The sequence below is a fragment of the Chrysemys picta genome, chromosome 5 (assembly GCF_011386835.1).
Source record: "Chrysemys picta bellii isolate R12L10 chromosome 5, ASM1138683v2, whole genome shotgun sequence".
NCBI lineage: Eukaryota > Metazoa > Chordata > Testudines > Emydidae > Chrysemys > Chrysemys picta.
In genome coordinates, this window is record NC_088795.1 from 101,857,981 (window position 1) to 101,874,071 (window position 16,091).

The 16,091-nt window shown below is 41.4% G+C and overlaps 1 protein-coding gene across 3 annotated transcripts in view; it reads left to right on the forward strand.

The window, feature by feature from the left end:
- Positions 1 to 16,091, forward strand: part of ARAP2 (ArfGAP with RhoGAP domain, ankyrin repeat and PH domain 2) — a 205,577-nt gene that overhangs the window by 117,457 nt on the left and 72,029 nt on the right. For all 3 annotated transcript variants that reach the window (XM_024106718.3, XM_065596990.1, XM_005286388.4), the window contains 2 exons: positions 11,716 to 11,879; positions 14,056 to 14,268. In XM_024106718.3, coding sequence (XP_023962486.2) covers positions 11,716 to 11,879; positions 14,056 to 14,268 — 377 coding nt within the window. The remainder of the gene's footprint in view (positions 1 to 11,715; positions 11,880 to 14,055; positions 14,269 to 16,091) is intronic.

Below are 16,091 nucleotides of genomic sequence, written 5' to 3' on the forward strand. Positions count from 1 at the left end.
TTAGGATTCTTGCTTATCTGTCATGTTTTTGCAGTTGTGGTTTCTAAGTAAATTGTGGCCTTTTAAAAGAAAAAAATTGCTCTGTTATTAAATAAATCTTAAGTTTGTGTCAGAAAATGCTAACAGTGTATTTTAAGTAAGTAAAATTTTCATATTGAGAGATTATTCCATCACTCATATCTAGGCCTCTTCAGAAAGCCCTAGTTTTCTTTCCCAAGTAGACAAAAAGAACAAGAACCCTTCTAAAAATTTCACACTGCTTCTGTCTTTACATGACTACTATATCCCAGGTTCTTTATTTAAATCAATTTAGAAGTAAGAGTAGAAGGTGGTATGTGTGGTTCATCCTTTTTATTCTTAATTTAATGCATGACTTTAATCAGTAACATACTGGTAGAAAAAGGACTTTTTGATACTAGTTGCAAGGGAATGTTAGTGAAGCAATGTCTATTTCAAAGTAGAATTTTGTAGTTTTGCTATCTAAACTGTGCAATTTTCCTTGTATAGACAAGGACAAGTATACTCAATAACTGGTCAAAGCTACTTCTTGACTGATGTGAAACCTTTATAGAATTAAGATGAAAAGCTTGCACATTCCTTAGCTATGGTTTAGTTGGATAAAACTAAGTGAAGGATGGCTTACCCAAGCCGTTCGCAATTTCCTGCCAGCAAGATAGCTGAAGGAAAGCAAGCGTGATGAAAACAAAACTGACAAGATAGTGATAAGGGGTGTGAAAATGAAAGACTCTTTTCTTCATGCAAGGTTCAGACCTTAGGAAAACAGTACTGTGTTGGAAGTCTGAAAACATTCTCAGATTAAGGGGAAAAACCCTCATATGATAATGGGACTGTTGATAATTATATGATATTGAGGGAGTGAACAATGTGCAGGTAAGTACAGAAAACAATGATACTCGTTCTAGTGGACCGTTTGGACATCTGGTGATGGCAGAAGATAGGTTGTTTTCTCTTTCATTTTTTTGTGTGTGGGGGAGATAACAATTGCAAAGTTGCATTTATGAAAGATTTGATTGCCATTATAGCAAACCTCCAATATCCTAAATACCTGTTACATCTATGTCCCAAGTAAATTATTGTCTTACTCTAGGAAACTCATCTGTGTCTCCAGTATTTTAATTCTCTCATAAGCACTTTTTAATTTCCTAAAAATGTATTGCATATCATAACTGAATATGGCAACACAGATGGAAAACTAACACCTTTCCCTGAGCCTTTTTTTAAAAGAAACATATTGAAAGGCTCAGTGATAAAACACACAGCCCAACTAGGGACAGTGGGTATGCTATTCAACCATAGTCCAACAGATTATACCATACATATAATTTCAGAGATATCAGTGCTCGGAAAAGCTTCTAGCTCTAAGTCAGATTTTATTATTGCTTTCATTATAATATTTCTGTCAAGCAGAGACAAGTTTTCCCTGAACTGCTTTGATAGTTTAATGGAAATTCTGAACTATTTGGAAGTAATTCCAGCAGGGGCATCAACTGATTTTTTTTTTCTTTTTTAATGGTGAGCATGAATATGTTGACTTTTTCTCCACTTAAGTCTGCCACACTAAATTTAAATGCATAGTGTTCACATTATATGAACCATTAAAAGCCATATGGATATAAGAGCTTTGGCATAGTAATGGTTTCTTAGGATATTACTCTATAATTATCCAGGTTTTCAGCATGCCTGCCAGATATTGTCTCTGTTAGTGATAAGCAATTTATTGCGGCATGATTTTGAAGTGTTAAAAATGCTACTTTATTATGGTTTCTATTCAGCTTTGATATATGAAGACAGCAGATTAACTCGTTAGTACATCTATATGGAATTCCTCAATATTAGTTAGTATTGACCAAATGTGTGGTGGTGATGAAACAGCAAAGCCTCCAGACTTTCATATTATGTCCATCAACTTGTGGTCATGTTTTTGTAGTGTACAATTTGCTAAATGGAGTTCCAGGGGCTTCTAGGCATGATGAATCTATATTCTGCTATATTGAAATCCTTGGTATTACTTCATAAGTCATTTAGAGAAAAATTGCACAGTCCAAAGTATCAATAAGTAGCTAATAGGAATGAGACAAGATGAGAAAAGTTTGTTACAGAACTTAGAACTTCGAAAGTGAACAAAACACTTAAAATTTCTTTGCGTCAGTGAATGAATCAAGATGGCAGATCTCCTGCCTCCTCTTTTTTTTTTTTTTTTTTTTTCCCCTCAAATACAGTTGGGGGAAGTAACGAAAATACCTTGGGTGAAATCCTGGCTCCAGTGAAGTCAGTAGGAGTTTTGCCATTGACTTTGGTGGACTAGAATTTCATCACTTGTTTGTTTGAATGGTTCATGTTTTCATAAGTAACACTGGCAAAGAAAGGATGGGGGGTGGGTTTAACCACTTGCATAATTACTTATGAATCTTTATGCCTTAAATTACACTTAAAATATATGTGTGCTGTCATAGCACAGGAGGTTTGGTACATAAAAATGATTCATAATGTGACCATCTAAAAGTTTGCTGACAAATTTGACCTATAAAGGAAGGACCAGGCACAGAATTTTATTAATCTTGATGATATTCTGGTCATAGTAATAAAGCTGCATGGTGTTATTAAGTCTAAAATTATGTTACCTGAGCAAACCCTTTGCTTATTTCAGAGGCTTAACTTAGGCTCCAGCCCACACTGAAAAGGAGGAAGGGACCTTGCATGTATTTGAACTTTGAGAGAGCCTTTGATAAACATTCTTAAGCAACCTAAGCAGTCATGGGATAAGAGGGAAGGTCCCTTCATGGATCAGTAACTGGTTAAAAGACAGGAAACAAAGGGTAGGAATAAATAGTCAGTTTTCAGAATGAATAACAGTAAATAGCCATGTCCTCCAGGGACCTGTTTTGGTATCAGTACTGTTCAACTTATTCATAAATGTTTTAGAAGAAGGGGTAAACAGTGAGGAGGCAGTTTGCAGATGTTACAAACTTACTCAAGATAGTTAAGTCCAAAGCAGACTGTGAAGAACTACAAAGGGGTCTTACAAAACTGGCTAACAAAATGGAAGATGAAATTCAGTGTTGATAAATGCAAAATAATGCACATTGGAAAACATAATCCCAACTATTCAAACAAAATGATGGGGTCTAAATTAGCTGTTACTACTCAAGAAAGAGATCTTGGAGGCATTGTGGATAGTTCTCTGAAAACATTCACTCAGTGTGTAGCAGCAATGAAAAAAGCTAAACATGTTAGGAGCTATTAGGAAAGGGATAAATAACAAGACCATAAATTCATAATGCCACAGTATAAATCCATGGTATGCCCATATCTAAAGCAGTGCTTGCTATTCTGGTCGCTCCATCTCAAAAAAGACACATTTGAAATGGAAAAGGTACAGAGAAGATGATTAGGGATATGGAATGGCTTCCATATTAGGAGAGATTATTCAGCTTGGAAAAGAGATGGCTAGGGAGATATGATAGATGTCTATAAAATCATGACTGATATGGAGAAAGTGAATAAGAAAGGCTTATTTACCCCTTCACATAACACAAGAATTAGGGGTCACCCAATAAAATGAATAGGCAGCAGGTTTAAAATAAACAAAGGGAAGTACTCCTTCAAAAAATGCACAGTCAACCTTTGGAACTCATTGCCAGGGGATAAAGTTGTGAAGGCCAAAAGTATAATGGGATTGAAAAAATATTTAGATAAGTTCATAGAGGATAGGTCCATCAATGGCTATTAGCCAACATGATCAGGGATGTGACCCCATGCTCTGGGTGTCCCTAAACCTCCAACTGCCAGATGCTGGGCCTGGACAAAAAAAAAAAAAAACACCTCCATGAGGGGCGTAGCTCCCATCGCTGGTACACTGTCTACACTGGCACTTCACAGCATTGAAAGAGAAAGTTGCAGCGCTGTAAATTGCCAATATAGACAAGCACAGAGTCTTGCTACGGAGAAGTGCACAAGATTTTCATAGTTTTAATGTATGATGAAAGGCTTATGAGCAGGGGCCAACTTAAAGATTTTCAGTTACAACCACAATATCAGCACCAATTCATTCTTCTACTTGTGTGGTGCCTTCTCCTCGCCAGGATTAGATAATAGCAACATGGCATCTGGACTGTTTCACAAAGTCACCACCTGCTCAGGTACAAAGGTAATGGTCAGAGCATATTAATTAAGCGCAATAGCAAGTAGAAGATTGCTCTGACAGAGCTAAATCAGAGTCAACTGTTCTCAGTCTATAGTATTTCTCTCTTTAAATTTCTAGCTCCTTGAAAAAGATTTGAGTGAGACAGTCTGTTAAGGCAAAACTCCAATGGACTGGCCAAATTTACAATCCTTTAAACCTATAAAACAAAAAACAAACACTTGAAATTTATTTTGATTTAACATTAAAAAAAAAAAAACTTGGAACACAGAGGTGTTTTGGTTTTACCTGGTGACATTCAGTAAGACATAGAAACTGCAGCAGCAATCCTTTTTCCATCTCCTGTATCTGGAGCGCCCCACAGTCACAGGGTAGCCTTATACTGTAGCTACACATACATATATATTTCTTCCCTCCTGTTGGTTCTCCCATCCAGTTTGCTCCTTCATGCTATATCCCTAGTTCTCCTCCAGCAGGCACTACCCATTTGACAAATCCATCTCCCATTCGCTCCCTCTGTTTCCCTTGCTCTCCCACTGCTGGGTGACTGATCAAGTTGGGTTGGAGAGTCTAGGTGGCTTGCTGGTGGACTGTCTAGTGGGGAGAAGAATAGTGTCTGTGAACAACTGTAGATGAGTAATGGAGTATATATTATAAATCGTAACATAAACTAGTATAATTATTATTGCTGGGGTATAAAAGATATTGTACTGTAGAAGTTATTGGTCAGGCTCATCATTTTTAAGAAAAGGAAGTATTCACCTCTGGAAAAGTTTATGCTAAATCACTGGAGTTTTCCTTTAAGGAATAATAAGTTATTATATAAGCATATTTTTATTAAAGGTGTTTTCTTCAAGAGACACTTCCCCACCTCCTCTTAAGTGTGGGTGAATATTTTCAGACCAGAATGTGATCCAGATGGTGCTTGTTTGTCTTGCCCTTTTCTTGTACTTAGGGTATTTTTTCTTATTTAGATGATAACCGCTTCCTACATCATGGTATAATTTAATTATACTGATGGTTCATTACTTACATTGCTTTCTTGGTTACCTTTTGATGTCAACAATAAGACTTCTTGTGAAATGCAATCATGAGCATAAAATGGGGTGGAAACTACTGACATCTCGGGGTTAATCTAGACATAAAACACAAAGTTGTACATAGCTGAATGGACGTTCTCAGTGCTACCATCATGATGTTGTGCAGGGGTATAAAGACCTTCAGTTGCCATTTGAAAGATTGCTGAACTTTGCCCCTTGTTGTTATACTTGTCTGATTCTGACCAGCTTCTTCACTTTTGTCCTCTTTCAGTTATCCCCTTCCAGTTAAATAAATATAACAATCTTCTTGGTAATTTTCCACACATACTGATTACTAAGTGCCAGCGGAAAGAATGTGAATGCTTAGGCCATGATCCTGCAAACTGCTCCATGCTGGTGGATCTGCTTCCAACAGCCCAGTCCTGCATTATAAATTTCTTGGGGCAGGGACCATTTCACCTCAAATTTTATGTCTTGTGAGCAGTTTCATTTTATCAGTTTTGTTGACTGGTAAAGGGAATAAAAGATTAAGAAGTTGTGGTTGACTTGCAGCACAGCTCAGTGCCCTTTATGACAGGTGGACCCTGGCTGAAATCTGATTCTTATTCCAATAATAAGCGTTACTTAGATAATGCAGCATTTGCTTAGTGTGTTCCACTGTTAAAAACCTTAATTTGTACAACCCACTTACCGTATATACTCGTTCATTAGCCCTTTCATTTATAAGCCGACCCCCCAAAATGGATAGGTAAAAATAGCAAAAACTGTATGACCCTTTTATAAGCTGACCCTATATTTCAGGGATTGGAAAACTTTGGTTCCCAGCCCATCAGTTTAAGCCACTGGTGGGTTGGGATGTTTTGTTTACTTGGAGCGTCTGCAGGCATGGAGCCCCTCAGCTCCCTGTAGCCACTGTTCACCATTCTCAGCCAATGAGAGCTGTGGGAAGTGGCTTGCCTATTGGCTGGGAACGGCGAACTGCAGCCACAGGGAGCTGAGGGGCTCCATGCCTGCAGACGCTCCAAGTAAACAAAACTGCAATGTATTAGATCAGGGATCGGCAATCTTTGGCATGCGGCCTGCCAGGGTAAGCACCCTGGTGGGCTGGGCCGGTTTGTTTATCGGCCAATTGAGACTCCCACTGGCCGCGGTTCGCCGCTCGAGGCCAATGGAGGCGGCGGGAAGCGGCGCGGGCCAAGGGCTGTGCTGGCCACCACTTCCTGCCACCTCCATTGGCTGGAGCTGCGAACCGCGGCCAGTGGGAGCCACGATTGGCCGAACCTATGGATGCGGCAGGTAAACAAACCGGCCCGGCCCACCAGGGTGCTTACCCTGTCGGGCCACGGGCCAAAGGTTACCGATCTCTGTATTAGGTATTCAATTCAAGAATTTAAAATTATCAAATTTTGATATAGACCCATTTATAAGCCAACCCCCGGTCTTTGATGCCTCTTTTTTTTTTTACCAAAAATATTTGGCATATGAATGAGTATATACGGTACTTTTTTGAGTCAACTTTTTAAACCCTTATTGCAATTCTGCCATTTTGATAGTATATTTTCTTAACTGTACTTTAAAATGTTTGTATACAGTATAGGACATTTGGAGAGCATTTCATATCTAAGTTGCTGTGCAAAATAATTGTCAGTTTGTATGAAGGGCAGGCATTTATAAACATAATAGAAAAAGGATTTGTTTTCAAAGATTGAAATTTATAAAAGAAATAATAAAGTCCATTTGAGTGTGTTATTGACAGGTGATTCAATCGTGAACAGAATGAGACACCAGCTCCTTTTACTGTTTACTGATTTACTTTGTCTTAAGCTGTGAGTGGATCTCTCTCTAGTAGTGGGTTTTGTTGCTTTTTTGCTGCTGTTTGCTGAAAAATGTGTGGGCAAAGAGATGAAAGTGACATCAATAGATGATGCTAGAGCTGAAAAGCTGTCCCTCCAAATATATATAGTACTATAGAAAATCTTGTAAACTGTATTACACTTATTCCCACATACTAGGGGATGCTTCAGAAACCATTTCCCCCGCCCCCTTTCCTCTTCATACCACCTTGCCGTTGGTTTGTAACATCACATTCTTACAGACAAACATACCAAATATGGCTTAGGGTTAGTAAAATGTCTCATCTGATTTGTTAGGAAAGGGTAAATTAAATCTTATTCAAGCGCTTGCTCATGTGGATTCCATTCTAGGTGTGTGTGCGCCCATGTGCACAGTCGTCAGAGATTTTTGCCTTAGCGATAGTCTTAGGGTCGGCTGTAGTACCCCCTTGAGTGCCACGCTCATGCATTGGTATATTAGGCGCTGCCGAACCTATGCCCTCTCAGTTTCTTCTTAACGTCTGTGATGGTTGGTCGGAGTGCCTTGTCTTGCATCGCAAGAGCATTAGCAGTTCTTACAGTCCATTGTTCTGTCTTCTTTATTGTTAGTTGATATGTATTTAGCTAGACCTAGACCTTTAAGTTAACTGTTAGCATAGTAGTTTAGGCGTTGGAGTTCCAGTGGGGTCCCAGTTCGTATCCACCGTCAATGAAAGGATCAGGTGAGTAGCACACCAAAAAATAAAAATGCCAACAGGATGGACTTGTTTGGCAAGAAAATTTATTCGACAGCCAGCCTGTAATTTTGCGTGTCTAACCATCAGACCCTGCTAGGCCTCACTCCTCAACTGCTAGAAGAGGGCCTCATCCTCCCTGATTGAACTAACCTCATTATCTCTGGACTGATGACTGCATATTTATACCTGCCTCTGGAAATTTCCACTACATTCATCTGATGGAAGTGGGTATTCACCCACAAAAGCTGATGCTCCAATATGTCTGTTAGTCTATAAGGTGCCACAGGACTCTTTGTTGCTAGGCAGGAACAATTTCAACCTGTGGGACTCCATCAGCAAGTTCAAGGAGAGTCTCCCACAGGACCGAGCCCAGGAGTTTGCTGCCTTGGTGGAAGAGGGCAAAGCAGTGGTGAGAGGCACCCTCCAGGTGGCCTGGGACGGTACGGACTCAGCGGCCTGGGTAGTCACCACGGTGGTGGTCATGAGGTGCACCTCCTGGTTACTGTCTTCTGGGCTGTCCCAGGAGATGCAGACTACCCTTCGGTACCTCTTGTTTGAGGGAGCAGGGCTCTTTTTAGAGCTGACTGACGCATGGCTCCATGGCCTTAAAGACTCCTGTGCCACCCTCTATTCCTTGGGCCTACACACCGCTCTGCGGGCTAGAAAGTTGTTGTGTCCCCCACCGGCTCTGCCTCCATCGAGGTGCTGGGTGTTCCCTGGTACAGCTCCTACTGGAAGAAGGACAGAGACAAAGGATTTAAACAGCGTCACCCTTCATCTTCCCATTCCTCTTCCCATTCCTCTGCCCAGCCTGGTTCTTTCAGGGGCGAAGAAAGCAAGAAGCAGACGTTTTGAGGATGCACCCAAGGATGGTGCCCCAGTCACTTCCCAGGATCCACCCCCCTGCTCTTTCCTCAACTGCCTACGCTCCTTCCGGTTGGCTTGGTCGCGACTGACCTCAGACTGTTGGGTACTCGACATAATCTTTGCCCTGCGATTTGTGGCCGACCCTCAGTCCCACCCACGCCCCGCTCCCCGTCCCTCTTCGGGGACCTCTCCTCATTCTGGAGGTCGAGAACCTCCTATGCCTGGGGGCGGTAGAGGAGGTCACCCCAGACTTGAAGGGGAAAGGGTTCTACTCCCTCTACTTCCCAATCCCAAAAGCAAAAGGGGCCTCAGACCCATTCTGGACCTGCGCTGCCTCAACAAGTCTCTCAAGAATTAAAATTTTACATGGTCTCTCTGGCCTCCATTATTCCCTTCCTGGTACACTGCCCTTGACTTGAAGGATGCATGTTTCCATTTTCCCAGGGAACAGATATTTCCTCTGTTTTATATTGGGCCACCACCATTTTCAATTCACGGTGCTGCCATTCAGGCTCTCGGCTGCCTCAAATGTTTACAAAGTGCATAGCTCCAATGGCCACTTACCTGAGGCACTGAGGGGTGCAAATTTATTTGTAACTCGATGACTGGCTTATAAAGGGCTGGTCCCAGGATCAGGTGCGGCGGCATCTCAATCTGATTTTCTCCACCTGTCATGACCTGGGGCTTTAATAAACAAGAAAAAATCAACCTTCATTCCAGTACAACTCAGAGTTCAACAATGAACTCAACTGGACTCTACTCAGGCCAGAGCCTTCCTCCCTGAGGCTCAGTTCCAAGCCATGGCAGAACAGGAAATGCCCCTTTTTCTGCTTGATCCGGGGGATTGACAGAGGCTCCCTTTTGGATGCTTTTCTGCTCCCGTGGTAGGAGGCTGGATTTCATTTTCCCCTCTCTCCCTGTTTGGTGCTGCTATACATGCTGAAACTGCTTCTCCAGGTACTCCTGCCTGCTTGGCTGACTCTGCCCTGGAGTTTGGGGTAGGATCAATGTTATATTTTTGAGAGAAGCTTGAATAGCTACTTTCATACACTCAGAGTTTAAGGCCAGAAGGCACTTCCTGCATAACATAGCCCAATGTCCTGTCCAGCAATTGTAGCCAACTTCTGCTGTAGTAGCAGAATTTTCCAGCCTTGGAATCCTGGAAACCACAGGGCTGTCATCAAAATATAGCTCTCCTTTTCTTCATTCTTTGTTACAAGGAAGCCAATGCCACATTTGCTCCTTTATTAGAATTAGGATCTATTATGATAGCTTTCAAATTTTAGAAAACAAGGTGAATTATCAAGTTACAATATATTTTGGTATGCCACTTAGTGACTCTGAGCTGAGTGGAATGACTGGAAGATGTTGAAAATACTTGTACCTACAGTATGCTGCTTTCCTATGTGTATTAGAATTCTATTATTGAGGTTTCTATTCACTTCCTTTGAGCGACATTCAACCACAAGATAAATCCTGTTATTTTTCAGCAGCAAAAAGAATGAATAATGCATAAGTGTGACTTTGCAGAGAATGCTGTGCCCATCATATTGGAAAGGAACTGAAAGGATCCTCCCCCTCTTCACTAGCATTCTGAATGGCTGCCCAAATGTGCTTGGAAGCAATGCATTATCTCCTGTCAACCTCTGCCCCCAGAGTCCGAGAGCACGGCCCCTGCAAAGCTCTCCCTCTCTTTGTGCCCAGTGTGAGACAGACCAGCCTACTCGTTTGCCATATGGTACAATGTGTGCTATCAGATAAGGACAGGTGGTGAAGCAGTACTTCTGAACGAGTGGTATTGGAAGCCAAATTCTCAGAGAAGCAGTTCAAAATGGTGTCTCTAGCTGCTCACCTTTCCGCAGTCCCAGAATGATTTGTATTTTCGCAGTCCCTATTGGAGCACATAGGGAGATTTAAAATCAGGCCAGATAAGAGCACGTCTATTGTCTGGGTACAGATTTGAAAGAGGTCTCCAAGATGCAGGGCTGCTTCAGTGCCTGCTGTGTTTTGCACCTCTGATCCTGCCACAGGACCTGGCAGGCCTGAAGGCAACTGAGGCATCACTTGACTGGTCTTGGCTGTGCTGCAACGTGCTATGAATGAACTCGGCACAAATCATTGTAAATAAATAAAATGTTACTAATTCATAGAGTTTTGTGCTAAACAATCATAATAAATCTGGTTCATAGTCTCCTCCTGCTGGAAAAGGAACGAATCTGGGAATGGTCATTAGATAACTGAACACTTTCTCTATACGTAGACCATTAAACAAGTCTTGGAGCTGCCTCCGAGGAGCCAAAGCTAAGTAAGGGCAAACAGAGTGAGGATTCTTACAGTCAGCTTAAATAACAGCCAAACTGAATGGTTCAGGGTAAGGAAATGAATAAAGAAACTGGCTAAGTTACTTTTCCATGGTGCTCAGAGTTTCTTCTCCCCACTCTGCTTCCCTCACCCAGATCTATAAAATTCCTGGACAATCACTGCTCTGTATAGCAGAGAGGATGGGGGAAGGGAATTAGTTCAGGTAGCTCAGCTTCCCCACAGGGACTTCCTCCATCCACACCATTGGCCTAGATTGTCTCCAGTTCTGGATCTCGGGGAGAAAACAGAAAAGAGAAGGATACCATTAATTCATCTTATTAAGTTGGGAGTGAGGCTGTGGTCTCTACCAAACTGTGACTCGGTCCTGAGTGTGCACTGCAAGAGTGGGTGCACAAGAGCAAAAAGAATAAAGCATTAATAAAGGGCCCCATCCCAAATCCTGCGTCAAGGTCCATGGATTCTATTCTGTCTCTACTGTAACACATGCTGGCACCAGTATATAATACTTGTACTACTGTGGATAATATTTTGCTGAAAAATGAAAGCACTAAAAGTAGAATAGGCCATTACAACAGCCTCCTGTAGTATATTTAAGTCAGGTGCTCTGATGCCTTATTTCAAATATTACCTTGAGCCTTTGAATCTATTTGCGTGTATTCATTTTTCATGAGAACTACTGTGCTGCTTTGGAAAAGTGAGAAGTTTTCTATCTTCTTTCCCTTATTACTGTTTCAAAATATTTTCCAACTTTGCAGAACATTATACATCCATGGTCATACAAAGTTGGATTTCACGGTCTGGCATACTGCAATTGAAAAAGCAGCACGTACAGATGGTAATGCCTTACAAGATCAGCAGCTCAGCAAAAATGACGTTCCTATTATAGTGAACAGCTGTATAGCATTTGTTACACAGTATGGTAAGTGGAGTAGAGATTTTATTCAACTCGCTGAACTCCTAGGATCATTCATATAATACTTAAGAAGCATCTCTATCAGATTGCATTGAATGTAGCTAAAACTCATACTCATGTATTGACCCTGTCACTGCTTTCAGCAGGTGCTTTGTGTTGCAGTGGTTTTTGATGTGTTAGAGATGTACAGTGCAACGTACCTGATTATAAGTGAAACTTTGGGAACTGCAACTTGAACGTGGCTGGCAATCCATGCGTCCCCTTTATAATTTTATGTTGTGGAGTTTGATTCACTGCATGGTTAAGCCCAAGCTTTAAGCCCCATATGGCAGCCCCACATGCAGTTGTGCAAGCTCTCTGTAACCCCCCTCTGCACCTGAGCACCCAGAGCTGGTAAGCTGAGCCCAGGAAGTGAATAAAATCAACCAGGATGAAAGAGCAGGCTGAGCATATATCCTGAGAGATCTCCACAAACTGGGATCCCAGACTGTATTTTTAAAGCTACTGCTCCCTCTCCGACCTCTTTCACCACCTGGCAGAAGAGCCAAAGGAGGACAGGGGCATCTATCCTCTACTAAGGTAAATCTCTCTGGAGCACAGTTTCCTGTAGAGGGTATGTGCAAATTGCCTTCACCCTTTGCACCATTGAGAATTAATGAAGCCTAGTGTTCTGAACCCTATAAAGACATGCTTCCAGAATATTAGTGTCCATGGCCTCTGTCAGCATGGAATAGGTTTAATGAAGCGTGATCCATACATACATATTTTAACACTGATGGTTTGTCTAGCTGAATAACTTTTGTTTTGAATATGGTAATGCTGTCTTATGGTAAACCGTGGTATCCCAAGGTGTTGTTTTCTTGGCTGAAACCAAGAACAATTGTTTGCTTAATTATTTTTGATTCATTTGCAAGCTGAAGAATTTTTATAAATAACATTTTATTCTCCCAAGTATCATAATATAGTTGTATGTGTTTAACTGTTACTGAAGCATGGGAAGTGTGATGCTGTAGTTATGAAGGAGAAGGCACATTTAGGCTAACCCCTTTTTTTCAGACATTTTTAACATCCCTTTCAAAAATTAGCCTCAGGGTTAAAATGCTTGCTCTCAGCTCAGAGGTATATAGTGTCCTTTTTAATGGGATGATTATGATAATTAGTATTCTGAGTGTGAGAGAAATAAAGTGTACTCAGCTGAGACAGTTATCAGATGCTTCTTTCTTGCTAGAGTAGTGGTTTATACTTAAAATATGCCTGAAAAGGAACAAATTGCCATAAATGAATTTACCAGGCCCCACACCAAGGTTAACAATGCAGAACCACTATCAGATGATTGTGCTTTTAGATAACACAGTAGAGGTGAGTTTGAAGGAGAATGTAAGCTGGTGATTTTCATGGATTTTGACAGTTTCCCTCCATACATAAAGGGTGCCATGGAAGAAAGCAGGGATGCGTTTGTTGGAAACATGAACTAGCTGGCAGCAGAGCTGGCATGGTTGGCAGCATTTTTAAGGAGAAGCAAGGGAAAAGCAGCCTCTACAAAGAGAAACAGTTAAACTGACTACACACACAGTTCTGTCAAATGCACACATTTAACAAACTTAATATAAAAGGATTTATTTATCTGTAGTAGTTGAAGGTGACATTCATAACATATTTTCAGGTGTTTTATATTTCAAATTGACAGTATCTCTTTAAGCTTCCAGTCCACCCACGGGAACAGTGGAATTGCCAGTGGCTCCCTTGTGGTGTCTGGAACTTGTCCACCTGAAAATGAGAGAGAATCAGCAGTGCCGTCATTAAGGCCTCAGGAGTCAAACATCTTAGAACAAACACACACATTAAAATAATACCTTTGGATTAGTCCCAAAGGGTCACTGGGGGAGGGACAGACATGCAGATATATTAAACCGGAAAGAAATCACCTTATATAAAGAGGCAGCACCCTTTCCCTTTATCACCTCTTTTATGATGATTATAAGAAGTCCATAAATGATTGTTGGAATTTTAAACTCTTCCTGAAGTAGTGTTCATAGAACAGTTTGACATTAATAAAAATCCACTAGAAAGAGGCCTATGTTAACTGTAACTGGGTTTGGTGGTGCTGGTCAATGTTGTGTAAGGAATAATGTTTTGATTTTAAGAAAACACTTGATTTTTCCCTTGTGTTCCTGTATTTAAGGTTTAGGTAGCAAACATATCTACTCAAAGAATGGCGATCCTTCCCACGTGAGTGAGCTACTAGAGAGCTTCAAAAAAGATGCAAGAAGTGTTAAATTGAGAGCTGGAACACATCAGGTGGAAGATGTAACTGATGTACTGAAATGTTTCCTGTCTCAAATAAGTGATGCACTTCTCACTAAAGAGCTTTATCCATTTTGGATCTCTGCACTAGGTAAAATAAATAAGTCTTGTTCATAGCTCAGAAGTAATCTTTTAGGAAAAGAACATGTAAATGTGAACTCTTATTACCATGTTTAATACAAAATATTGTATTTTATATTTAATATATATGCACAGAGCAAATATCAGATTATTGAATAATCAATAAAAGGATTCTATATATATTATTTAGAAATTATGGGTTAAATCCCAGCTCCACTGAAGTCAGTAGCAAAAGCATTAATTTGTACACTCGGACCTGTAAATACTGCTCTTTGCTTGGTCCTCTATGTCTACTGCTTGCAAATATACAATCTTGTGTTGTGTTCCAGTAAGATCTCCCAAGCTAAGTAAGGTTAGTCAATAGCTGGATGTGAGGTTTGCAAGTAACACACACGTGCTGGAGAAAGTGGCATTGGAGTTCCAATAGAGGCCATGTATTTAGTAGGTGGTGCCTCTTCCTCTGAGTACGTACTGAAGAGCCCTCGTGGTTAAGGGGCATGATACTAGTGATGCGATATTCCAGGGGTTGCCAAACTTACTGACACTCTGAGCCACATACAACAATCTTCAGAAGTTCGAGAGTCAGGGCATGCCTGCCAGGACTTAGGGCTAAAGCCCCAAGACCATCCTCCCTGCTGGGCAGAAGTCAGAGGCAATGTGTGAGGGGGACACATGGCGTCATGTGCCCTCCCAGATTTTTGCCAGGGTTTGCTGGCCCTGCTTGGTCACCTGGTACCACTGGGCCTCCTCCCTGCACGGCAGCTGCAGGAGCCGGCAAGCTGAGAGCTGCGCCTTGGGTAGAGGCAGCAGCAAACAGCTGGGAGCTGTAGGGAGAGTCGCTGCTTTTGCTGCTGCCTCTCCCCCAAGGAGCTAAAGCAGAAGCCCCTTCCTGCAGCTCCCATCTGTTTGCTGCTGCGTCTCCATATGAAGCTAACACCTGGGAGCTGCAGGGAGGGGTCACTGAGGATAAGAGGGGAAGCGTGCCTAGGGGGGGTTGACGCAAGCTGTTGGAGGGGCCAAACCTTTAAATTGTGTGCCCCCCCCCGACTCACAGCAGGCACCAGTCGTCACTGGCAGAAGCCCTTAGCTTCACCACCCCACTGCATGGCAGAAACCCCGAGCTCCCTCCTCCCAGTCTGGTAGGTGGAGAATGGGGGCTGTGGGAGACTCTGGGAGCTGCACTTCAACTGTAAACGAACCGCATGTGGCTCACGAACCGCAGTTTGGCCACCCTTGCCATATTCTGCATGAGACATAAATCAAGCTCTTGACACCTGCAGTCGTTAAAGATCCTTTGGCTTAAGTAGTTCTATATGTGTATATATACACATCAGTATGGATATAAGTGTGTTACTAAATCTGTACTTGTGCTGTTGAGTAATTTGTTGTTTATATGTGCCTCTCTTTAAGAAGTACAAATAAAACAAACTTAAACATGAAAGAAAATGGTGAGACTTCAACCTAAACCCAACTTCATCTTATTTTAGAAGCCCAAGGATATGTGTCTCCACCTAATAGAGATCAGGATCAAGTCCATAGTCACATGTTAACTGGGTTTAAAATTAGAGTGATTGGTTGAAAGTTTTTTTGGGGTCCTTAATAGTTAGGAAACATATAAACACATATTTATCTACTCTGTAAACAGTGCTAGCATTATACCTCCTGGTATAATTATAGGAGGTGAAGATTTTACTATTAGGACCTTGAGTTTTGTTGAGGTCAACATCAAGGTTTATTGACCTTGGAGATAAATATTAACTGAAATGAAAATAAATGATGTTTACCTGTAAGGGCAATAATTCTTAATTATATTTACTCACTTTTATTTGTAAA